Genomic DNA, 26,204 nt, shown 5'->3' on the forward strand with positions numbered 1-26,204 from the left:
GATATAGCTAAACTGGAAAAGGTACAGAGAAGGGCTACCAAAATGATAAAGGAATGTAATACAGCTCTCCAAAGGAAAGGCTGAAAGAGGTTAGGGCTGCTCAGCTTGGGGAAGAAACAGCTGAGGGGAAGCCTTCACGTAGCACCCCGACGCCCCTGTTTGTTAACCTACTACTCCCTCCACTGTACATACTCCCCATTTGAACTATTTCTATATTTTCTTATACCAGTTAACTGTTCCTATAGCCTCACCCTCTCTGCCTATCCACTCTCCTCTCTTCGTATTCTCTTCTCTTAGCTTCATTAATTTAATTTAAACAGTTAATTTGTTATAATGTAACTTTCTTCTTCCCTGTTTTCTTCCTCTTCCTCCATTCTCTCCGTTTTATGTAAACCGATGTGATGTCCACACAAACTTCGGTATATAAAAGTGCCAAATAAATAAATAAATAAATATGACAGAGTTATATAAAATCACAAGTGGAACAGAACGTATAAATGTGAATTGGTTATTTACATTTTCAAATAATACAAAAACTAGGGGAAACTATGAAGTTAGTAAGTAGCATATTCAGAACAAATCAGAGAAAATAATTTTTCACTCAAAGCACAATTAAGATCTGGAATTCATTGCCGGAGGATGTGGTAATAGGCAGCTAGCTTAACTGGTTTGAAACAAGGTTTAAACAAGTTTTTGAAGAGATGTCCTTAAATTGTAATTAACCAGGTAGACTTGGGAAAAGCCACCACTTAACCCTGGGTGTTAGCAGGGTGTTTGGGATCTTGCCAGGTACCTGGTTTGGCCACAGTTGGAAACAATAATTCAGTTTCCTCATGGCTGTCTGAGGTCCTAGCCTTCACTCAGTTCCCTTTACAGTAGGCCTAATACCATATGGATTCACAGTGTATTTTTTGTAGGGTTTTCCGGTTGTCACCACAGCAGTGCATGCAAATATAATATACCTGTCATAAGTGATAATTCTATCGCAGAAGACTGTACTTTGAATGTCCTTTTTCATGTAAAATCTCCTTTTTTGGGTTGGGGAAGTGGTCAATAAGACATTTTAAAATGTCATAATTTTTCATTGTGTGTGGGGAGGGGGAGTGGTGGTGCAAAGCTGTAAAGTTTGTCTAGGGCACCTAATACCCTTGCACCTGCCCTGAGAGAGAGTGGCACTTGGTAGGGTTCCCGGGAGTGTGGTAGGTGTATCAGTTCCCTAGAAATGTTATCACTGACACTTTATCTGCCACTCCTTTGGGAACCCTGAGCCCTGCTTTTCCCTCTTCCCCGGGGGGGGGGGGGGGGGGGGAAGCGACCCTCCCCTCCCCTCCCCCAACACCTTCAGTAATTTGACCTGTGCTGCACCTTGGTGGGGGGTGGGGTGACTTCTCATCCCTCACCTCAGGCAACAGATTATCTTGAGCAGCCCCGCCTACAACATGTGGAGGGACAGCATTGACTTGCCACAGTAGCAGCAATTCTATTCTTGGAGAAGATTTTTTTTTTTTTAGCCTTTTTGTTGGGAAGAATTTTTGCCCACCGTGCCTGCCCAGGAGAAGAAGGAAGGATTTCATCTGATGCTGCAGCTGGGACTTTTCATTCAAGAGATCCAATTTGAATACCAGAGGAGAAACAGGAGAATCTAATACCCTACTATGAGGCTGGCTCCCACCACCTGGAAAGCTTTTCCCTAGTGCCTGCCACCTTGAGAGGAACTCACTTAGATGGAGCAGGATCGATACTGTGGTTACAACCTGGATGTACTGAAAATCAAATGAATGGTTACCAGATTTTTTACTTTTATGATTGGTTACAGTAAATTTTTTTTTTTTTTTTTGGAAACCCAACTCAAGTGTCCAGTGAGTTATTAGTGCCAAAGCAGAGACATTCAGTAAACTGTGAATATACCCGGAGAGAGAGAATTATTACCCTTACTTATTGTGGCTTGGAGGTTCAGCCTCCCCTTTTGGAAAATTCACTGCCTGGGCTGTTTTGGACTTGAGAGACTGTGTGAAGACTTAGCCCCAGGACTTAATGTAACCTTCGTACAAGTCAAAGTACATTTCCAGTGACATGTCAGAATCTATAGACAAAGCATTGTGTACCCATGTGCATGAACTCCCCGCCGTGGCACTCGGATCTCAATTTGACCCAAAAATCATTGCAGCAGGAACACAAAGAAACTAAAATGGTGGTTCACCAGAAAAAGAGGAAACAACCCCAAAAGCACTTTGGCTGCACAGTTCCTAGAAAATTAGAAACATAAAATGTAACCAAAAAAGTAGATTCAAAATTAGCCAAGAACAAGGTAGGTACACATATCTCAAAAAACAAAAAATATTCTGGCAGCACTTGCCTTTTAATGAGTATAGGAATACTTGCAGTTAGAAGTGAAAAATAACTGAAATTATAATGCAGACACAGAATCCAAACTAAACTTTACTGAAGGATTTTACCTTGTCAGCATAATTGAGCCTGGATTCCATCTCAGTATTATAATTTCAGTTATTTTTCACTTATAATTGCAGCTAACCCTCTCAGAACTCAGCAAATATTCCTACAATGGGGACCGAACATTTGAATTTAATGTTTGAAACAGAAGGGGCCTATGACGAATGGTGATGCACTGATGGCCATCATTGAGCAGGATAAGACACAATATAGAACTGAATCATTTCTTAGTTACTAAGGTAGCCCCCGATCTAGTGGTTCCTATGAAGACAGGGGTCACACTCAATCCCAGGGCTTAGTCCTTCCAACATCTCAGTAGACCCTAGCATGGATTCTCTGAAAGGGAGGGGGACAGTACCCAAGGCATATGGTAAGTATCTTTTATTGTGGGTATAGGCCCAGCTGTTTATCTCTCTCTGCATGCTGGGGATACGAGTTGGGTGTTCCAAAATGAAAGTATACTATTCAAGTTGATATATTGAAATTAATTGGCACTAAACAAAATTTTCCTGGTAGCATCCATAATCGCAGAAGAAAATGAAAATTGCTAATAATCGTGTCTCTGTGGCCCCTTTGTATTATCCTAGGAGTTACCTCTCTTCCCTGGGATGGCAAACATAGTTTTTTTCTGGGGTACACTAGATGGGTTCTCCTTTCCTATAAGGCAGTGATGGCAAACTCCAGCCCTTGAGTGCCACAAACAGGCCAGGTTTTCAGGATATCCACAATGAATATGGATGACATAGATTTGCATACAATGGTGGCAGGACATGCAAATCTTTCTCATGCATATTCATTGTGGATACCCTAAAAACCTGGCCTGTTTGTGGCACTCGAAGACTGGAGTTCGCCTTCACTGCTATAAAGGATATCCTTGCACAATACCTTTGGGCCTAGTGTGTGATCCTTCCTTCGAAACTCCTCTCAACTTCAGTTCTCTGTAGTGGACACTCAGTGGAGATTCTCAGATTTTACCTTCTCTCCTCTCCAAACTTTGGATGCCTGTGAGTACTGACCGCTTCTCTTCATCCGCCGGAAATATGGACAAAACTTCCTCCCAAATCCTAGCATAAGATTAAAAAAAATATATATCTCAAATCTCTTTCACCAGCCCATAGCTGTGGGTCATTAAGAAAGATATTTTCTCTTCTAGGCAGCAGCTTTAAGCCACCCCTACCAAAATAATAGGGTAACCATAAACATTACCTCTTTATTCTTCAAGTTTCAGAGAAAACTGCAGAGAGAAAAAGAGATTGTCTTTCTCTCCAAACCCTCTGAGTACAATTCTCAGGCTGCTCCTACTAATGTCCCTGAACTTTACCATGGTGACCAACATACCTGGGAACTTTTGAGTTGTGGTCACCCTGAGATTGCTATTGATTAGCAGAAGGTGGGAGGGAGAGGGAAGGAATGGAATAATATGTAGCTGCTTTCTCTCTTCCACTGCCTCCCCACTCAACTAATCCACACTTTCTTTTTCTCCCACCCATCACCATCACCAGTCCCCCCTCCTGAGATGAGCCAGCGCACTTCCCCTTCCTCTTTCCTCCACAGAATGGCCAGCCATGGCTGGCCTAGGGAGTGGAAGGCCTGTGCATGGCAGTGTGCAGATCCCCTACCACTGAGGCACCAGGCAGCGCCACAGAATTTTATTGGAAGTATAGAATGGAAGCAACTCTTGAAATAGAGCTCTGGCTCCCTAGGAAACAAAGAAGAGGGTTAAACATGATGGATGTGTCTATATTCAATCTAAACACTACATTACTGTATAGAAGATAAAGATTATTAGGTGTCAGGCAGCAAATATTCATTTAGGGAGATGAAGGTGGTGATTTTCATAGGTGGTAAAATCTGAGGTGTTCAGCATATTCTATCCTAATACAGATCAGAACTAAGTACGTACATCAGTATCAGAGCAGAAGCCTATGGTGCTTAAACCATAGTTTAAAAGTCTTAACATATTAACTACAGACATTCAAAGGTGCTAAAAGCCCACGGTACTATGTAGTAGAGAAAGTGCTAAACAAACCATCCCACAACAAAACAACCACTGCACCAAGAGGATGGAATAAGGAAATATAGCAAGTAGAGATATGCACATAAAAATGTTCAGTTTGGCTCATCCATTCATTTCCTACTTTTTTTAAAGCATTTTTTTAAATTCATTTTGATAGTACATGCTGCTTTACATGCATAAAATTGAATTTCATAAAAGTAATACATTTATGTACCTAAACTACTGAAATTAATAAAAACAAATGCACATCTCTAAGAGGTCAGTATTCAATTGTTCACATTGCTGCAAAGTCCACGGGCATGATGACCTGTGAACTTTATACCGATTTTCAAAGGAAATCTATGCTCGTACTTTCACTTTGAAATTGCCTAAAGCAAAAGTACTTGCAGAGATTTGAAACTGCTTTTTCTGCGGATACTAACTGCATGTGCAGTTCTCCCCTCACCTAGCTCCGTCCCAGGAATGCCTCCACTTTCAGCGTGGATAAAAGTATGCGCTTTATGGAACTTCGTGCGTACATTTACCTGCATACATAGCAGGCGATTTTCAGTCAGGCGATTTAAAATCACTATTGATCCATGGAAATCCCTTTGAAGATTGTCTTCCCCATTTTCCATGTTTGTCACGAGCTTGGCAGAGTAGATCCTGGGACCGCTGACGGACAGGGCCAAGGCATGGTACAGTTATTATCATCATGAGGCAGACGCGTGGTCAAGCAGGCAAGGTCGGGGCAGGTGGAATCCGTTCAGAAAAAAAGACAAGCGAGGATCAGGGCGGGCAGGATTCAGGAACAGCCAGACGCAGAGGCAGGAAGGATCAGAACCTGTTGCTCAGGCACCTGCCTAGAGGAGTGAGCTTCCTTTAGCGTTAGAGCAGTGTTGATGTCATCAGTCCGCGCCACAGGAAATCCTGGGGCGCCAGCCCTCTAAAGCTGGTGAGTTGCTGTGGGTCCCTACTCAGAGCAGCAGGAAGCAGCAGAGGAGCAGGCTGCCAAGAGCCATGCTGGGAGGCACCGGCATGTCACAGCGCTGGGCCCGGGACCATGAGGTATAGGACGGTGACTGTGGTGCAGCACCCCCTGTTGCAATGTTGGTCAACTTTGAAGAAAACTGCAAAGATTGCATCAGTGCACAAAAGTATATCATGTGAGGCATGAATAATTAGTTCATTCATTCTGCATTCTTTTAAGGGTGTACAAATCATGCCCTTTGGAGACAATGTTTAAACTATCTGCACTGGACCCCTGCTGGACCACCAGGGAGTTTTGGCAAGTCTTGGGGGGGTCAGGAGGGTGGGGAGTTGTAGTTAATTACATTTTAGCTGGGAAATGAATAAGAATGGAACTCATGAACGGATCGGAGGCCCCCCCTTCTGAATGCAACGTATCTGCCCCCCCCTCCCCCACGAATATGAATACCGAATGTAACGTATGAGGTCCCTCTGCACATCCCTATTCCATTCCATTAAACAGCAAGTAGAAATAAAAAAAAGCATACCTGAAGTATATCACTGAAGTTAAAATTTAGTGGTAAAAACAAGCTTTCCAGAAAAATGTGGTAAGCACAGTAAGAAGTCTCTTTACTAAGCTAAAATAAAAACAGGCAATTAACATGGATTAATAGACTGATTCTAAGGCATACATTAGCCAGTTTAACACTCAGTATACTAAAGGATGTAATGTCTTTAGTATATTGGGCATTAAAAGGAATTTATGCGGCAGCTACTACAAATTGCAGTATGTAATGCAAGCTACTATTTCTACAACTTAACATTTCTATAGTGCTACATGACATACACAGGGCTATACAAACACATTCAAAAAAGACAGTCCCTGCTCTATAGAGCTTACAGTCTAATGACATACAAGAGACTTGGGGCATTTAATAAAGCAAGACAATATTTAAAAAAAGAAAAGAAAGTTAGTTAATGAGGCTAAAAGCAGACAATATGACCTAAGATTTAAAAGGAACTTCAAAAAGGTGGATCTTTAGATGGAACTTGAACATGGCGCACCAGTTCAGGGAGACCATTCCAAGCATACATTGCAGCCAGGTGGAAAGAACACAGTCGGGAATTGGCGGTAAAGAAGAAGGGCTCAGATAGGAGTGACTTCTCTGGTGAGCGGAGTACATGAGAAGTGATGTAGAGAGAGATATAAGAGAGGAGAGGGAGTGAGGTGCTGCAGAGTGAAGGCACGTTTTGTAGGTGAGAAAGAGAAGCTTGCACTGTATGTTTACCAACAAAGATTCTGAGCCTATCCTTCCAGGCCTGAACCCCTCTAAATGACATCTAAATGTGGCCCAAAATCCCTTATCCTCTGACATCTAAATAATGGCAACCCCCTCCACCCACAGTCAAAAGCAAGGAGCCGCGGGGCCCTGATTTTCCCCACCATCAACATCCATCTCTATGTCAGCACCTCCATCAAGACCCCCTGTATTATTATTTGATTTATATTCTGCCTTTTGGCACTTCAAAACATTACATTCAGGTACTGTAGGTATTTCCCTATCCCCAGAGGGCTAACAATCTATAGTAAGTTTGCACCTGAGGCAAAGGAGGATAAAGTGACTCTAAGTCACAAGGAGAGGCAGTGGGATTTGAACCCTCGTTTGTAGCCTGCCGCTCTAACCACTACCCCTATGAAAGCCACCTACCCAGTGAAGCCCCAGCCCTTCCAGAACTTATGCCTTTGGAAAAATGAGGTAAGAAAGAGCTCTGATCCTTCCTACTTTACACTGGCACCAAATTAAAAATGGTATCAGTTGACCTCATGTTGTGCATTGCATCTGTAAAGCATAGTAGAATGTGAGGTCAGCTGGTGCCGTTTTGAATTTGGTACCTATATGAGGCAGGAAATGCTGTCACAAAGGGCAATCCATGGTAGTGATGGGAAGGTAGGTGAAAGGGTTGGGGATCCTCTGGGAGGAGGTTCTTGCCAAGCAAGGTGGTTTAGCAAGGAGAAGATCTTTCTCGGGGGAGGGGGGAGGTATGGGGAGTGAGGGCTGACTCCTGGGGAGAGTCCTTGCTCAGAGGGTTCTTACCATGGAGAGGGCTGACACAGGGGTCAGGCCCTGTTGCCCCTTGTTTTTGATTAAGTGAAAATCATGGCACAGAGGACCCTTTGCTTGGGTGTCAGAGGGTGTTGGGAGTGAGGATTGAGGCACCGGGACCCACTGATCATTGAAGAGGGATGGGGGGGGGGGGGGGAAACTGTGAGAGTGCATGGGATGCCAGAAACCTTGTGCTAGCCTTTGTAGGCTAACTCATACTTAATGACAGATCTCTGAGTTGTAGTCACAATCTATTTATTTATATGTGTGTGTGTGTGTATATATATATATACATATGCACACACATTTGATATTCCACCTTTTTTTCACAAGTGGCCTCAAGGCAGATTACAAAACAAGTTTTAACTAACAGTTACAGTATATTGGTTTAAGGTAATTTACAATCAAAGTTGAATCCAATCTACAATGGATAGCATTGAGAGGCCAGGGTGTATAATTTATAAACCTTACTTGATGGTCCAGGTAGATGGGTGGGAAAGACTGAGGGTCTCTGCCGAGGGGATTCTAAAGGAAGGTGTGGTTAAAAAGCTATGCCTTATCTTTTTTACTGAAAGCGAGGTAACATGGCTTGAGGCGTAGGGGAGTGGTACTCTGTTCCAGATTTTTGGAGCATAACTGCTGAAGACATGAAGTCTCGAACAGGATGGTTTAGCCGACACTAGAGGAGGGGAGGGGGATCTGGGAGAGTACTGAGCCCTGGGGCACCAGTGAGATCTCTGGGATTGGATGTTTCAAACCATTTGAGGGCAGTGCCTTCAGTTCCAATTTCTCTTAGATGTTGAATCAAGAGTTTGGTGGTCAATGGTGTGAAAGGTAGCAGAAAGTCCCAGAAGGAAGAGGGGAAAGTTGCTATCTTGGTCTGCATGCAGGTGGATACTGTTAGTAATGGCCATTAGGATGGATTCTGTTCCAGTGCCTTTCCTGAAGCTGGAATGGAGCATTGAGCATTACAGGTTAACACAAATCGTATTACCTCACGCGATTTTTGCTCACCCATTTTGATTATTCATAAGCTAAGTATGTAATTTGCCTGCTATGTAACTTTTTTTTTTTGTAGCAGGCTTCCTTGTATCTCTGTTTATCATGAACTAATGCAGAGAAATGCGAGTTAAGGTCAGCATTTGGTTTGACCCACTATAGTACATTGACCCTCAAGTTAGAGGAGAGCATAAGGCTTGCTTTATCTGTGAATAAGGGTCTGTATTTAAATTTGGGATGCAAAAACCAACAAAAACAAATTGAGTGCAGATTTGTTCATTGAAAAAAGATCTTGTTTTTTACTTTTATTTATTTGATGTGTTTATATTCTGCCTTTTCGCTCTAAAAAGCAGATTACATTCATGACTCGGGGACTGCTGAATATTTGCTCCTGCCAGTTTTAGTGAATAATTGAAAACGCCACAGTAAGAACTATAAGTGCCATTTGTTTAACAAGATGCCAGTTAGCACAAAATGAAGTATAGAGTACAATACATTCTGCAAAACTGCAGGCAGTGTGTATGGAAATGGAAGATGTATCTATTATATCTCCATCTGGAATGACTGAGGGGTGACAGAGGTATAACATAAATGTATTCAGCAGCTGCGACCTGCATATATGCTTATGAAGATGTACAAGACCAGAGAGATTCAGCCATAGATATAGATAAAGACATATATAATGTGCTCTCAGTTAGAATATACTTCACTGCCATCTAGTGACTGGCGCTAACATTGACATGCTAAGCAGAATACAAATCATAGCACAGAGGAATCTGGACAGCTTTACAGCATGCCTTTGAAATATAATTATAGAACTAGTAATTAAACCCGTCCAAGGATGGGGAAATACTATAAATGTAGGAAGTGTGTAATTGCAATGAGCTAATAGCTGTGGTTATGTATGTGGTGACCCCCCTGGACAGCCACTAGATGGCCCTAGATTCCTGCCATAGACATTAACAGCTTATCCCTATATAGCCCCTCCTCTTGAGGCTGGCTATGATTGGTGGTCTCAATCTTCTTGGAGGGGTGCTAGGAGGAGCAGTAGTGTGGTCAGTTTGATTTAGCTTTCAAGCAGTAAGGAACTGATTTTTGGTTTCCCCAGTGTTGAGTGAGGCCTACTTACCCCAATCAACCCTTTTTGCTCACTGAGGAGATCCCTAGCACTGCACTCCCTGCCTGTAAGGGTCTGCCTCCTATTTTAGAGAGACTATTTTAAGAGTTTACTAATTTTGAAGTTGACTGTTGTGGGACCTTTTGGTGAAAGCCATTTTCATGGATCCGAAGGACAGGGATTGGAGACCTGGAGCCCTTCTTCTAGGTCAGAGAAGAGGCAAGACCAGAGACAGCATCACGACAGGGCAAAATTTTTGGCTTGCTTGTGTTTCCCCTCCTCAGAGGGAAGCTAGACTGGTATATCTGGTTTCCTGTATACATGAAACTTTTCCTTCAAAGAAGTCACATCTATTTATTTATTTTATTTTAAGTCTTTTCTATACCGTCGTTAAGGTGGGTACCGTCACAACGGTTTACATAAAGGCACATCTATTGGAAGTTCGGGAAGAAGGATGAAGATCAGGAGACCCTCAACAGTGTCTCTACCCTAAGTGACCAGGACACAGGCTGTGGGAAAGAGACAGAACTTTGGACTGATTTTTCCGGAATTCAAGGGATTTTCCCCAATAGGATTTCCCTATCCCACTGGGACAGTTTATACACTGAGAGAAAAAGTGATAAGCTCCCTCCCAGGAGGGCATGAGCCCAGAATCCAGGAAGACAGTGAAAATATTCCCATTGTACCGTTTCATTTGTGGAGTCCATATTGGACACTGATGGGAGTTTTTGAGCTAATCAGTGTCCAGCCTGTTTGTCCAAGCAGCCAAAACAGCTACAGAGAAATACACACAATTAAGGAAAAGCACACCATCACCTGGGCCACGAAGGATTAATTTCACCCCCGCAGAAAGAATTCACACCTTGGGATCGGCAAGAAGGGAGGAATTTGCCTGTGAAGACTGCTCAAGATGAGAAACATTTTTGTGGCCCTAGGGGAAGCAGTAAAACCCCGGACAAAGGGTTACATGTTAGTGTTTGTAGGAAAAGATGGGGGTTGTGAACCCTCTTCTTCATGCTGCCTCATTTTTTTTTTGTTGGACAAAGTAGTGTATAATAGCAGTAAAGCCCATCCACAGACAGGGACATCCCGTGAAATCTAGCAAGCTGCATGCCTGCCCTCCCACCGTTTGCGGACAACCTGACCCCGCACCAAATTGTCCCATGCACTGCAGCTGGGGGCCCATTGCCAGAGCTCCCCGTTTCCTGTCTCAGAATTTGCATAATGTTGCATATATTTACAATTTGAAAAAATGTTATTTTGTTTTAACTTTAGAAAAATAGTCATTTTCTGATATTTCCGTGTCCAGTTAATTTATTTGCTTCTTTATTAAAGAAAAACAGTTCTTAATGATTGGTGCTTGGGAGGATGGAGGAGGAGAGATCTGGAAATGGGGAGAGAAGGAATCGCAGGGGTGGGGAATGAAGACTGGATCTCAGGCAGGGGGAGTAGAGGGATGAGGCATGGGAGAAGGAGGGAGGATAAAGAAAGGGATTGAGGAGGGGAAGGAAGAGAGGCATCAGGAATGGGGAGGAGGAGAATGGGTAGATGGGAAGAAAGGAGGATTGGAGATGGGAGAGAGGACGTAGAAGGAAGGAGGAAAGCTTGGGGGTAGGTGATAGAGGGATGTCCTGAGATCTGTGGAGGAAGAGGAGGAGCCCTCCTGTTGCTGCAGCCTTGCTTCCCCTCACATCCTCAACCCCTGGTCGCTATCCTCTCTCTCTCACAGCCCCCATCCTCTGTCTACCCCAATTCTTATCTTGGCCCCATCCCACCTGCCCATAATCACACACTCACACACACACACACCTATCCACCTTTTCCCAGCTACTCTTTCACAAAACCTGATTCCCCAATATCCAATTAAATGCCCCCATATCCCCTGTCCCTTGCCACACCTCCCCCCAGCCTTTCCATCACACCTGTCTCCCAGCCCCTTTCCCATAACCTCTCCAATCTGTTTCACAATCCTTCCCCTCTTTCACACAGCTCCTCATCACTTCTTCCCCTTATCCCCTCCAGCCTCTCCTCTCTCACCCCATAACTTCTTTCCCATACCTCCTAGCCTCTCCCTGCGTCACACAATCACCCCATCTTTTTTTCCCCTTATCCCCTCCAACCTTTCATTCAGTCCCACCCATCCGTTTCATACAATCACCCCATCCCCTTTTCCCGCTATCCCTGCCTCTCTTTCTTTCTCACAGTCACCCCCACCCTTTTCCCCTCCAGCCTCTCAGTTTTGTAAAATCATCCCCACCCCACCCACATCACTGCTTTTCCTTTATTCCCCCCAACCTCCAGGCTCCTTAACTGCCTCCTCCCCCTCAGTTTCTCTTATAACTCCCTGTTTCCTCCTCCAGCATTGGTCACTGCAGGGGAATAGGATCTCGGCAACACATCAGGCCATATCTTCCTCTTCTGCCAGCCGGGCCTGACTGCTGCTTTCAACTACGGGGCTGTTCAGTGTGTGGCGGGGTGGGTCAGGGAATCTATATAGATTCCTAGGGATTTCTACACATCGGATGGAGGGAGGGTCTGGGGGGTCACGCGGGCTCTTTGAAAGATGGTGGCACTGAGATGTGAGGTCACTTGGCCATGGTGTTCTCCCTGCAATATTTTACCACCAGGAAAAAATGGCGTAATACTCGGTACAAATACAATAATCAAAATAATGACCCAAATAGCTTGGAACAAATAAATAGCAAAATTATAGAGATCCTGCTATACAAAATATGAAAGGTTTAATTGTAATTTTATAGTGACCTCATATAGCGTACCCAGAGGCTACTAGCATTTGAATAAAGCTCTGGAGAATGCTAGGCCTTTTTAATCTTTGGTCACTATAAATGCGTTAAAGATTCTTCAATATGAAGCTATCATGAAATGCACTTATCTGAGAAATAGGTTGAAGTCCACCTTTTAGTCCAATTTTCTGGTATTGGCAGTCAACACGTAGTCCACAACCAGGCCGGGCTTTGTAATGAAATATTCTGTTCTATCTGACACTGCAATGTTTTGCAGGATGCTCCTTCTTCAGGGAAACAAACGCTTGATGTCGGCGAAATGAGAATTGTGGACAACATAGTTTGTGCGATGTGGTCAATGCACTATTGAGACCAAAACATCAAAAATGATGTGTGGTGAAAAGGTCTACCTGCTGCCTCGACGTGATAGGTAGACCGTTTCACCGCTCATCGTTTTTGATGTTTTGGTCTCAATAGCGCATTGACCACATCGCACAAACTAAGTTGTCCACAATTCTCATTTCGCCAGCATCAAGCGTTTGTTGTTTCCCTGAAGAAGGAGCATCCTGCAAAACATTGCAGTGTCGGATAGAACAGAATATTTCATTACAAAGCCCGGCCCGACCTGGTTGTGGACTACGTGTTGACTGCCAATACCAGAAAATGGAACTAAAAGGTGGACTTCAACCTATTTCTCAGATAAGAGCATTTCATGATAGCTTCATTTTGAAGAATCTTTAACGCATTTATAGTGACCAATGATTAAAAAGGCCTAGCATTCTCTAGAGCTTTATTCAAAAGCTAGTTGCCTCTGGGCACACTATATGAGGTCACTATAAAATTAGAAATAACTCTTTCATATTTTGTATAGCGTAATACTCGGTACCACAGGTTAAATTAATTAATTTATTTATTTATTTATTTGGAGATTTTTATATACCGCGGTACGTATAGATATACATCACCTCGGTTTACAGTAAACAATAACTTAGCAACAGGCTTTACATATAACAGGTTATACAGTAAGTAAACAATAAGTTAACAACAGGCTTTATATATAACAGTTTATACAGTAAGTAAACAATCAAAAGCTTCAGGTTTTACATCAATAACAGTTTCTAGAGACCAAACTATAGCTTCTGTAATTATAATCAACAATGAATGTTTAAGCGCAGCGTAACTTAAGCCATTAACCTGTTAAAGGCAAGATCCAATGTCAAGATCGAGTTAATTCATAGAATAGCACAATGGGAAGGAGGGGAAAATGAGGAACAGAGGGATAAGCAGAGTAAAATAAACAAGGGAAGTAATGAAGAACATGGTGCTGGGAAGACATAGAAGTCGATCTATCAGATGTAGGAAATCTATCAGATGTAGGAAATCCCATGGTATTTTCTCTGCTGTGAAAATAGCATGGGATTGCATTGACATAAAGCTCTCCGGAGGGCTTTATGTCAATGCAAAAAAAAACAACAACAAAAAAAATGTGCTAAGAGCGTACCTTTTGGGGAAGATATTACAGCTCTGTAAATGACCCTCTTAGATTGTTAGCCCTCTGAGGACGGAGAACCACCTAATGTACCTGAATATAACTTGACTTAAACTAACAATAAACAGGTAGCAGCTAAAAAATAAATAAAATGCACTTAAAACAAAGTCCTCCATGGGAACTACTGGATCTTTTTTTTTTTTTTTTTTTTTGCAAAATGGAACCAGTAATAATAAATAGGCTGATATATGATGCTAGTTTTAATATTGCTAATTATTGTAAAATCACACAGCGACTGGGGTTTGCTGCTGCTTGGGAGCACACCCTGTGACAGTGGAGTGCCACTCTCGTGCAGGTAACCAGTAGCTTTGTGGTCCCATGGTTTATTTTCATGAAAATTCAGCCCTTCAGCTGTGAATAGCCTGCTGCACAGAATCCATCTCCTTGATCCTGGAGTTTATGGGAAGAGATTTCTCTCTGAGCTCTTCATTAAATAAGGGCTTCTGTCCAAGAATGCAGGGGCAAGATTCTGAATACATATTCATTATGCATCATCCGTCTTCAGCTATGTTCACCTTGAAAAAGATATAACAATGCTGTAGAAAGTAAAATAAAAATCACTCCTAGGAACTTCGTTACTGTATTTTACTAAAGACACTCTGCGGTGTTATGTTTAGGGCTGTGCACATATCATAAACTCGGGTTCACCATATTCATATGAACAGTTTGGGGATGGAAGCTATGTAAGTTGCTACTATTAAATCTACTTAATTCTTCTGAACTGGGGAGAGGATAAAGTGCCATAAATTATATACTATTGCTGCATACATAATGCAGTTATTTATTCTTGCAGGAAATGGCTGGACTGTTTTGATTCCAGAGCGTACAAGCATTATTAGCTCACTGTTAACCTTTCCGTGAATGTTTCCAACCACATGTGAGCAATTCAGCGTAGAACCTGAAGTAGGAGAATTTTAGTGCATTTTGAGTTTGAGGGCATTTTTGGATTTTCCCCAAAGCTGGTAGGCAAATCCATCAGATCTTTACCAGCAGATGTGAGAAAAAAATCCTTAAAATTCAGATTTTCAAAAACTCAGTAGTGAATCTAATAATTTGACAGTATCCAAAGGGAATGTTTCAAAGATCCAAAGTACAAAAAGATGTGAATCCTCTCTGGGTATCTTCAGAAAGCTTCAGCCAATCAATTCAAGAAACCTTTTTTCCAATTGGTCAAATTGATCAATGAACCTGTTTTGAGGAAGTTTGCACATCTCCAATTGTTACAAAGAGGTCCTGCATGTTTGCATGATTGAAGTCTAGGGGACCTATTAAAAGCAGCCCACAGAAGGGCTCCATGACTCAGGTGACAGTGCTTGTGTTCAGCAGCGCGGGAAACTCAAATTCGAGTCTTCTGTCGATGGCTGGCAGGATTTGGGTGTACTGCAGAGGTAATAACACTCAAGCCCAAGGAGGGCAGGAATATGGCTTTTGCTGCCATGGTGAGCCAACAGGGTGCTGTTCTGGGCAGTTCTTATTGGATAATCCCCTCCAACCCTGGAGAACAGCAAAGGTAGTTGGGCATACCATCTGGAGCAAGGAGCAGGGACAGATTTAGGTTTTTGCCACCCCTAGGCACTGTTGACGGTGTCCCCCCCCCCCCCAAGGTAGTACATTACCCATCTGTTGCCATCCACCCCCATGTCTGGTTATGTCTCTCATAATTATATCTTGGATTCCTCGTCTGGTATTAAAGTCTCTTGTCAACCAATCTGCTCTTGAACCAGTTGCCAAATAATGTGACAACCACCTTGCCCAACCAATGTCAGTCACACACACATAGTCTTTCAGACACAAACACCCACACACATCACACACACACACTATAAACACCCCCCCCCCCACACACACACACACACACACACACACACTATTTCAGACTCTGTGTCCAAGAGAGGGTGTGTGTGTGGACGTCTCTGTCTCTCTGATAGACACACACACACTTTCTCTCACTCTGTGTATCGGTGTCTCATGGAGAAAATGTGTCTATGGGTGTCTTTCTGTGTCACAGAGAAAGACACATGCACACACACACACACACACACACACACACACTCTCTCTCTGACACACACAAACTACCATTATTCTGCTGCTCATATGCTCACACAGTGAGTGTCCCCACTCCTGTACTGCCACATCATTATCTAAACGTTTCTGCTTGCCACCAGCCCTTCTCCAGCCCTCTCCCTCTCCCTTTCCTATTCCCACCCCTTTTTGGCACCCCCCACTCCAGAAGACTCACTGCTTCCACAGCCAGCGGACCCTTTCAAGGAGGAACGTTCAGGCCACAGAAGCCTCCCCAGTACTCACAGGCACTTCCTTTTGGCTCACCTTACCCCTTTTTCTGACTGTAGCTTGCCTTCACCCTAGGGTTTCCAACTTTTCTATGGAGCAGGACCAGACACTTGGGGGCTGGGTAAGCGGCCGCCCACAGCCGCCCCCCCCCCCTTTTTTTTCCCCCCTTTCAAATCGAGCATGGATTTTTTTTCTAGGCATGTTCTGCCTGCCTGTCTTGGGGGCTCGATTTACCTCTCCTCTTCCTCTGCGACTCCCAGGAGGACAGCCTGAAGTAGCAACAACTGCAGCACAGCTATGGGAGAGGGAGAGGAGGAGGAGGAGAGTCAAACCGAGCCCCCAAAACAGGCAGGTGATAGCAGCGCTGCCAGGCTGCCATCACTGATGGGCCCCTGGCCTTGCCTGGCCGGGTTGTACAGTGTCCGGTCACCCTCGCACCCACTGACACAATCACACATGCTTACATGCACATGCTGCAACACACACACACAGTGGTTCTCAACCCTGTCCTGGGGACCCCCCCAGCCAGTCGGGTTTTCAGGATATCCACAATGAATATGCATGAGAGAAAATTTGCATGTTATGGAGGCAGTGTATGCAAATTTTCTCTCATGCATATTCATTGTGGATATCCTGAAAACCCGACTGGCTGGGGGGGGGGGTCCCCAGGACAGAGTTGAGAACCACTGCCCTACACACACATGCACGCTCTCTCGCACACTCCCACACTTTCTCATCCATCTTGCTGCCTCTGAATATGTAAAAAAAAAATTATACTTTCACTGATGGTCAGGAGGAATCCAGGCAGGGCTACAACTGATGGCCCTAGTGTGAGAAGCAGTGGGCAGAAAGGCACGATGCAGGGGGTGGGTTTATTTTTTGCCATGGCCCCTGCATAAGAGGGGTCTGTCGGCAGAAATCAGTAAGAGAGGCCTTCAACAGTGGTGTGGCAGCAGCAGGGATGTCTGCTGGCTGCCTCCTGTGGCAGAGAGAGAGAGATGGGAATTGTGCAAGGGAAGACCGCGGGAACATTTCCACTGCCGCGGTAGTGAAAGGGTTGAACCGTCCCACGGCGATTGGCGACATTGCAGGGAAAGGCCCAAAAAACAAAAATGCAGGTCCATTGAGCCACGGCTGCACCTGCGGGGACAAAAAATATAAAAGAGAAGCATAGGCCCCTGAACCCGCAGGAAAAGCAAAAAAAAAAAAAAACAGAAATGAGCGGAGAGCCTCGGAAGAGGCTCCCACTCTGTCAGAACAGCTACTGTGGGGCTGGGTGATAATCACTGCGATTCTGCAGACATGGGGCTGCTGCGAGCAACACCAGTGTCACATGCCTGCCCTGACCTGACTGCTATAGATCCCTCCACACACTCTACATGCCAGCAGAATCTCTCATCATGGTCACACGCATAGAGCAGAGACAGACCATCAAATACAGAATAAAGGGTCACAAATAAGAACCAGCAATATGCAGACAAAAACTGAAATGGAAACCCCAAGAAGCCAGACTCTGTATGTAACAATGGAAAAACAGAACCACCATTCCTCATAAAACAAATAAAATCAAAACGTAAAGCATCAATTATAATAATAAAACCATAGTAATCAAAGAATAGGGATGTGAATCGTTTTAGGACGATTAAAATTATCGTCCGATAATTTTAATATCGTCTTAAACCGTTATGGAACACAATACAATACAGATTCTAACGATTTATCGTTATAAATCGTTAGAATCGTGAGCCGGCACACTAAAACCCCCTAAAACCCACCCCCGACCCTTTAAATTAAATCCCCCACCCTCCCGAACCCCCCCCCAAATAACTTAAATAACCTGCGGGTCCAGCGGCGGTCCGGAACGGCAGCGGTCCGGAACGGGCTCCTGCTCCTGAATCTTGTCGTCTTCAGCCGGCGCCATTTTCCAAAATGGCGCCGAAAAATGGCGGCGGCCATAGACGAAAAAGATTGGACGGCAGGAGGTCCTTCCGGACCCCCGCTGGACTTTTGGCAAGTCTCGTGGGGGTCAGGAGGCCCCCCACAAGCTGGCCAAAAGTTCCTGGAGGTCCAGCGGGGGTCAGGGAGCGATTTCCCGCCGCGAATCGTTTTCGTACGGAAAATGGCGCCGGCAGGAGATCGACTGCAGGAGGTCGTTCAGCGAGGGTTCCGGCGCCTCGCTGAACGACCTCCTGCAGTCGATCTCCTGCCGGCGCCATTTTCCGTACGAAAACGATTTGCGGCGGGAAATCGCTCCCTGACCCCCGCTGGACCTCCAGGAACTTTTGGCCAGCTTGTGGGGGGCCTCCTGACCCCCACGAGACTTGCCAAAAGTCCAGCGGGGGTCCGGAAGGACCTCCTGCCGTCCAATCTTTTTCGTCTATGGCCGCCGCCATTTTTCGGCGCCATTTTGGAAAATGGCGCCGGCTGAAGACGACAAGATTCAGGAGCAGGAGCCCGTTCCGGACCGCTGCCGTTCCGGACCGCCGCTGGACCCGCAGGTTATTTAAGTTATTTGGGGGGGGGTTCGGGAGGGTGGGGGATTTAATTTAAAGGGTCGGGGGTGGGTTTTAGGGGGTTTTAATGTGCCGGTTTTTCGATTTTTCGATTTTTCGATTTTTAACGATTTTTCACGATATTTTACCCCCCCAAACGGCAACAATACGATTCCCTCCCCCTCCCAGCCGAAATCGATCGTTAAGACGATCGAGGACACGATTCACATCCCTATCAAAGAATATTTTAAAACTACTGACAGATAGAATAACTTCTATTAATTAAATCATATACATTTTTAAAAAATTTCCCAAGCAGCAATAAAATATTTCAAAATAGCACACATATCAAATAACCAATAATTAAAACTAATAAAGATTTTTTTTAAAAAGCCGCTGCTGTCCATCCCTAAGATCCCTTGATTTCCAGTCACCCTGAGATCGTCGAGGATTAGGGGGTTAAGGGGGTGGGGGGGGGGGGGGCACACAAACTTTATCCTCTCACATTCTGGTATTTTCATTCTCTCACACATAAACTGTGACATACACACATATATGCTCTTTTACACACCCACAACCCCTCTCTCTTACAGACACAGACACATTCTTAGACTCTGACCCTCTGTCTCCCCCCAACCCCCACATACAAGCTCTTATTCATCCAGATTCTCTCATACACACACATGCTCTCACCTTCACTGGCTCCCTCACAAACACACACACACCCCAGGCAAGCTCTCATTCATTCTCACACACACACACACACACACACACACACAGACCCCCAAGCAGGCTCCTTCATTCTCACACCGCTCCCCCCCCCCTCCCTCCCAGGCATGCACACATTCATTCTGACACACACACAGATCTCCAGGCAGGCACCAATTCATTCTCACAGACACAAACAGCAGGCACTCAAACCCCCCCCCCCCCCCAACCCAGGCAGACTCCCATTCATACACATGCACACACTGAAGGCAGACCCCCTCTCTTTCTTTTGCCAGCAGTCTCGGAGCCTCTCTCATTCCTCTGCTGTCACTGTCACTGCAACCATGTGGCTACTGGGAAGGTGCCAATCGCTGCTACTGGCACTGAAGCCCATTCTGCTGCCTCCTCCGCATATGCCCTACAGTATTAAAAGTTTGCAGAGCTTCCAGTGCCTCCATCATGAGATCATCATAGAGAAAGTGCTACTCTTGCACATTCCCAAAAATAACATATGCCAATCATTAAAAATTCAAAAATTGTTCTTACCTTTGCTATCTGATCTTAGTTTTCTAATCGGTTGCTCACAGGCTTTTTTTTTCCATGTTCTCTTTCTTTGTCTTTTGCCAGTTCCTTTTACAGGGTCTCTTTTTTTTCTGTTTCTTCTCTCTCCACCTGTCACTTCCCTTCCTCCCTCAAACACACACTCCGGCTTTCATTCTCACACGCCCACTCTCTCTCACACACACACTCAGGCTCTCATTCTCACATGCTGTCTGTCAAGCATACACACAGGCTGTCACTCTCACATGCTGTCTCTCTCTCATACATACACATTGGCTCTCTCACATGCTGTCTCACTCAAACACACACACAGGCTCTCTCACTCTCACATGCTTCTCACACAAACATACAGAATTTAACTCTCACATGCTGTGTCTCACACATATACAGAGGCTCTCACATGCTGTCTCTCCAAACATACAGGCTCTCACTCCTACACACAGTCTTTCAACTGACTTCTCACACACACCAACACATTCTCTCACACCCCCTCTATGACACAAACACACACTGTACAGGTCCTCAGCCTCCCTCTCGCCTCTGGGCCTCCTCTTCTCGGGTCGCCATGGGATGAGCTCCGCAGCAGCCCTGATCTTCCCAGGCCGCCACGAGGTAGGATCCACAGCGGCCCTGCTAGCACGCCTCCTCTTCTAGGGATGTTATGAGTTAGGATCCACAGTGGCCCTGTGCAAACACTGCTCCTCATATGCACGCGGGCCGATACTCCTCTTTCCTGCCTGCGTGGCTGCCTTCCGGGGGCTGCACCTTAAGTTTGGAGGGGATTTGCCTTGACAGTGTACATTCCACTGCCTGCTGCTTCTGCGAGGAGTGGCAGGAAGACACCATGTCACGTCCTGAGGAATACTGCGAAACTCTAGCGCATGTCCCACTCGTATCACCTCCAGGACCTACTGATGTGATTTCGACCCACTTCTGCTAAAAGAGAGAGAGAGAGAGAGACATCCTCCTATCTCTTGTTCTTGAGGGTAGGTTGGCAAACCTTCATTGAGAGGCTCCACTACCCAAGCCCCTGCCTAGGCTGTCTGGGATGAAAGGACTAAGACCTACCAAAAGGCTGAGTCCTCTGAAAGGTCACCCCTCTGTAGGGCCGAAACTGCTTGAAACCCCTGAGATGACCCCTCATACCAAAGGGGCATGGTGGCTGTTTCTTATCCTCCGACAACTGAGGAACCGGGGATATGCCCCACTTATTGGCCAGTTTCTCCAACTCGCTCCCAAACAAGAGCGAGCCTTTAAAAGGCAATTCTATAAGATTACCTTTGGAGGTCACATTGGCCAACCAATTTTTCAAGCATAAGTAATACCTGGCTGCTACCTGGTTCCTACCTCGGCCACTCTTCTGGCCGAGGTAGGAACCAAATCTCAGCCCGCATCTGCCAAAAAGGCGGCAGCGGGTTCCATAACTGCCCTGGAATTCATACCAGAGTCATCACCCTCCTGAGAGAGAAGCAAACAAGATCCTGGGCACACAACCAATATGTTCCAGAATCTGCGCACAGGCAGCTTTCCCAAAAGAAACTGGGCGCACAATTCAGGCGCACAGCCAGACGCACTTGCATGCACCAACAATCCTGCAGAGGGAAGCCGAACACACAGAAAAAAGCACAAAAATACCACATGGCGCACAGAAAAAAGTCTAACCATGGGGCCTACCCCACCCAGGCTGCTCAACCCACCAGGTTGCCCAGGTCCCTTAATCCCCATGGGAGCATAAAAAAACATCAGAATGGCTCGCTGAGCACGGTGACCGGAGGAAGTCCTACAACAACCCCTCTACTCTGTCTCTGACTTTTTTTTTTTTTTTTTTACTTACCTGAGCTCAACTCTTTCCTGGCTGGGAACAGAGAAGGTCTTTGGTTGCAGAGGGAGAGGGCATATACTGTCACTGCAGCACTCAGCTTTCTGTACCTGTGCCTTTGGTTGCTTAAATCAGCTAAGTCCACCCTGGCTGAAGAAACAGCTACTAGACCAAGGCATTCATCTGAGGGACCACGGAAATCACCTCAGGAATTCTCAACTGGGGGAGGGACTATTTGGTATCACCGCAGGAGAGTGGAGCAACTCAAAGCTCCTATTAATTCCCTTCTAATTTCTGAAGCAATCCCCAGTAGAGAAATGCACATCCACCATCTGCTGGAGATGGAGAATACTGGCATGCTGATGTCACTGAAGGGGCATATATACTGTTATGTCAGTTTTCTCCAACTCCATCTGCTGGTAGAGGTGGATAACCCACTGATCCTGAATCCATCTATCCACATGCTAGGAAGTGTAAATTTAACATCTCCATTGGAGTTGCTCTCTTAAAATGCTCTATATATTTGTTGTGTGTGTGTGTGTGTGTGTGTGTGTGATGTGCCACTTCTGCCCATATGCAGTGATCTCTCCAGGAAGTCCTGATGCAGATCACATGTACCATGTCACCCCGCCCCCTCCACCCCACTCATCCATCGCATATGATCTAAGTCCAAGCATTTCCCCCTCCCCGTTCCAGCAAAAGAAGACACAATTATCTTCTACTAGCAGCTGTACCTCCAGTGCTGCTTTCCTGTGATGCACGTACTGCCTGAAGTTTAGGGCTGCAGATTGGAGGTTCTGTGGGATCACCCCACAGTTTTGTGCAGTACCACGTGCTTCACAGATTGCTGCGATCAGAGGTGCAGCTGTTTGCCTGCTGCAAAATAAAATGTTATTTCTGCCGCCCCTGGGAGAAGCAGCTTATTATAGCAGTAAAAAGCTTTCCATTAGCTGTGGTCCCAGGTGGGACAGCCTCACCCTCCGGTAGGCGGGCATGTGACAATGAACTGTGGAGAACTGAGCAAGGTAACATCACACCGATCCTCCAGCAGATTGTCATTAGAAAAGAGGGCAACCTACAGGAAGCAGTCAATGCTAGGAAGATGCCGCAGATTTTATATTTTGTGTTCGTATTTTATATTAGTTATAATCTGACATTTATTATTTTATATTGTGAAATATTATGAGTGTATTTTTGTAATCCGCCCTGAAGAAATATTTAAAAATAAATAAATAGTCCCGTCTCTCTTTTTTTATGTCTAAAACTTTTTTCTTTTAAATAAAACAACAAACAATCCAGTTAGAGCAGCACTTACAAGGAGCAATACAATCATTCAGAAATAAAATGATGTAAAGGAGACCGTGTTTTACGGCCCACTAATAAACATCTGGCCTTTTCTGCTGCAGCAATCTCAAATTTATGAAACATAATAATGGTATTCTAACATTATTCTTCCAGTGATTTAGAATTAGCTTAATTGCTTCAGAGAACAAAAAGTAGCATATAGTCATAATAACTCAAATCAAAACTTAAGGCCAAAGATTTCCAAATGATAACCTTATATGTTAACTTCTGTGGTCCATGTAAGCACAAATCTGTTCTCAAATAGAAACCTTTGTAAATTGCTACAAAAGAATGACATAGGAGACTAATATTACATAGGAGACTTTAATATTACATAGGAGACTTCAGTATTACCCCACCAGCATTTATTATTTCTCTTTACTTTTAATTTGGCCAATTTTAATACCCCGTCTTTCTGAATAAAATCCAAGTTGTTACAAAGCCTGGGAGTCTGTCTGGATTCTGCCTCACAAATGGAGAATGCAGATCATACTTGCAGGGGAGAGGCAGCAGGTGGGGAAGGAAAGAGAGGGGGTGGGTGGGTGAGATCCCAGATCATACTTGGGAGAAGGCACAAACAGCCCTGGGACTACAGATCGCGTCTGTGAGGGGATGGGGCACGTGATAGGGTGGAGGAGGCTGCATTTGGTAAAGCAGGTCCAGGTCTCTGGCGGAAGGAGGGAGTGGAAGGGAAGAGCAGAGTGAGGAGAGGGACTGCTCAAGCTGGGAGAAGCAAAAAAGCAAGACAGATGAACAAAGAGGACTTGGGGGGGGGGGGGGAGGAGGGAGGGAGAAAGAGAGGAATGAGGAGGAGGAAGGGCCCCCCTTGGAGTGTGGTGGAGAGAAGGGAGAAATAAAGGAGAAAAATGACCCTGAGTAGGAGAATGAAGGCAAAATATGTTTGCACTTATGTGTTAGTTTACTGTGCTTGAATACCACAAGGGGGGGGGGGGGGGGGTTTGGGGACATTTGATATGGGAAATTGAATGTCTAAGCTTTCTTTTTATGATTACTGTGTCTCACTTTACGTTTCCCAATAAAAAACTTCAAATTAAAAAAAAAAAAAAAAGCACAAAAGTTTCTGTTTGTTTTTGTAGGAGTCAAAATGTAAGCAAACAAGCACTGTGGACAGCTTAGTAAAAACTGTCTTTGAATAGAAATTGTGTCAGATAGCTAATTGTGAGGGCAGGTGTCTGTGGGATTTCTGATTTTGCTGGAGCACTGGGGGTGAGGAAGGAGCAGCGGGGAGAGGGGACACGAGTGTAACTATGGGGGGGGGGGGGGGGGAACTGCACCTTGAGGGCTGCCTCTTCCTTATCTTGTGGCCCCTTAGCCTTTCAAAGGCGATGAACTGATTCCACATATAGGAGTCACTTGCCCATTTAATTGGGCAATTCTCAAAGCTCATACAAAAGAACAATGAAAACGACCCTGCTCATTGTGGTTAGAAGTACCTCTGTGGTGAACAGCGCTGGGTACTTTCACCCATAGCAAAAAAAAAAAAAAGGGGGTGTGAGGTGAGGGGAGAAAAAGCATGCAAGGGACTTTCATTTTAAAAGCCTCAGGAGTAATTTCCACATATATGTTTTTACTGGGGGTGGGGTGGGGGTGGGGGTGATTTGGAGGAATTCCCTTTGAAAATTTGGTTGCAGGCCGGTGGGTACAGTGTATTCGCTGGCCTGCAGTTCCCCATGGGCAGTACAGACATTGCCCTGTAAATGTATCGGGCTGGCGAGGTGTGCAGAGATAGTGCGGGAAAAGAGGAGAAGCTACTCGTAGGATAATGCATCCGAGCTAAGTGAAATATAGTGGTGCCAAAGGAGTAAAAAGGAATGGCCTGTGTGTTTCCCAATGTTTCCAGGATCTCCGAGATCTCCATGGAAGTCGCTGAAGAAGGGTCAGTGTCCGCCATGAGTCCCCGTGCTTACTTGATTGAGGAGTGTGAATGCCCTCCAGCTTACTCTGGCCTGTCATGTGAGGTACGGTAACCATGTAACTTCATCCAGTGACTTAAACTTTGTATCCGCAGCGGCGCCTTTAATGACAGCATAAAGATTCAAGGCCAAAGTCTGTTGAAAAATCAAGATAAAACTTTATTGCTTTTTTCTTTTCCTTTGAATTACATCCTAAGTAAAAGGGCTTCTTTCCTTATGCCAGCTTTTGCAAAAGTACTGAAAAAGGAGCTCCATGCTGTGCAATAGTCAGCGTCCCCTAGTGCCCCTCCCCCCTCCTCTTACTTCAAGGAAAAATGGAGAATTCCAAAACATAGAGCATAACGGCAGATAAGGACCACAAGTCCCATTTCCTCTGCTCATTTGTGCTGCAATGCCCAGGTCCAACCCAGTCTCACACTTTACCCTCATGTCCATGCATCTGACGACTCTCTGCGCTTATCCCAGGCTTTCTTGAATTTCCTCATTGTTTGGATCTCCAACATCTTCACCAGGAGGCTGATCCATGCGTCCACCACCCTTTCTTCCTCATGTTACTCCAGAGTCTGCTCACTGTGAGCTGCAGCTCATGACGCTCACAAAACTCATCCCACCAGCCACTGAGACCCTTCTTACCCAGTGCTGCAGCGGAGGGGACCGTCTTACCTGTCAGTGTCAGGCGAGCATTTTTCAAGCCTTACAGCTGTGGTAATCTCGCCGGCTGTGCTAACCTCATGAGGTTTGGAAATGTGCTTGCATGGCACCAGCAGCCTTAGACCATCATCAGCCCGGTGGGGAAGATTTGATTGGTCATCCCCACCTCCATTTTTTCATCACCTGCCAGTGAGATGGGCCACCACCCCTACCCCCAGTCTGCTCTTCTGCAGCTGCCCCCGGCCTGAGATCTCCTCCTACTCCTGGCCAGACTCTCACAGGCCGCCTGTGGCTACCCCAGATTGGGAAAGTGGGTGTAGGCTGCTAGAGTCAGGCTTCGAGGAAGCAAACAACAGACACATCCACATTCTTCTAGAGGTCTAAGCCACTGAACAAGCTGTACTTTATTATCCTGCAGTAGAAAAAGTTCCGGAATGCTCCATAGACACTTTGATAAATTCATATAATAATT

The 26,204-nt window shown here is 45.1% G+C and overlaps 1 protein-coding gene across 1 annotated transcript in view; it reads left to right on the forward strand.

Annotated features, from left to right (window-relative positions):
* The window catches only part of LAMA2 (laminin subunit alpha 2), a 1,492,466-nt gene that overhangs the window by 1,092,113 nt on the left and 374,149 nt on the right, over nt 1–26,204 (forward strand). The window contains 1 exon segment of the mRNA XM_029596813.1: nt 25,009–25,126. Within this exon segment, the coding sequence (XP_029452673.1) occupies nt 25,009–25,126 (118 nt within the window).

Source organism: Rhinatrema bivittatum, chromosome 3, assembly GCF_901001135.1.
Source record: "Rhinatrema bivittatum chromosome 3, aRhiBiv1.1, whole genome shotgun sequence".
Classification (NCBI taxonomy): Eukaryota; Metazoa; Chordata; class Amphibia; order Gymnophiona; family Rhinatrematidae; genus Rhinatrema; species Rhinatrema bivittatum.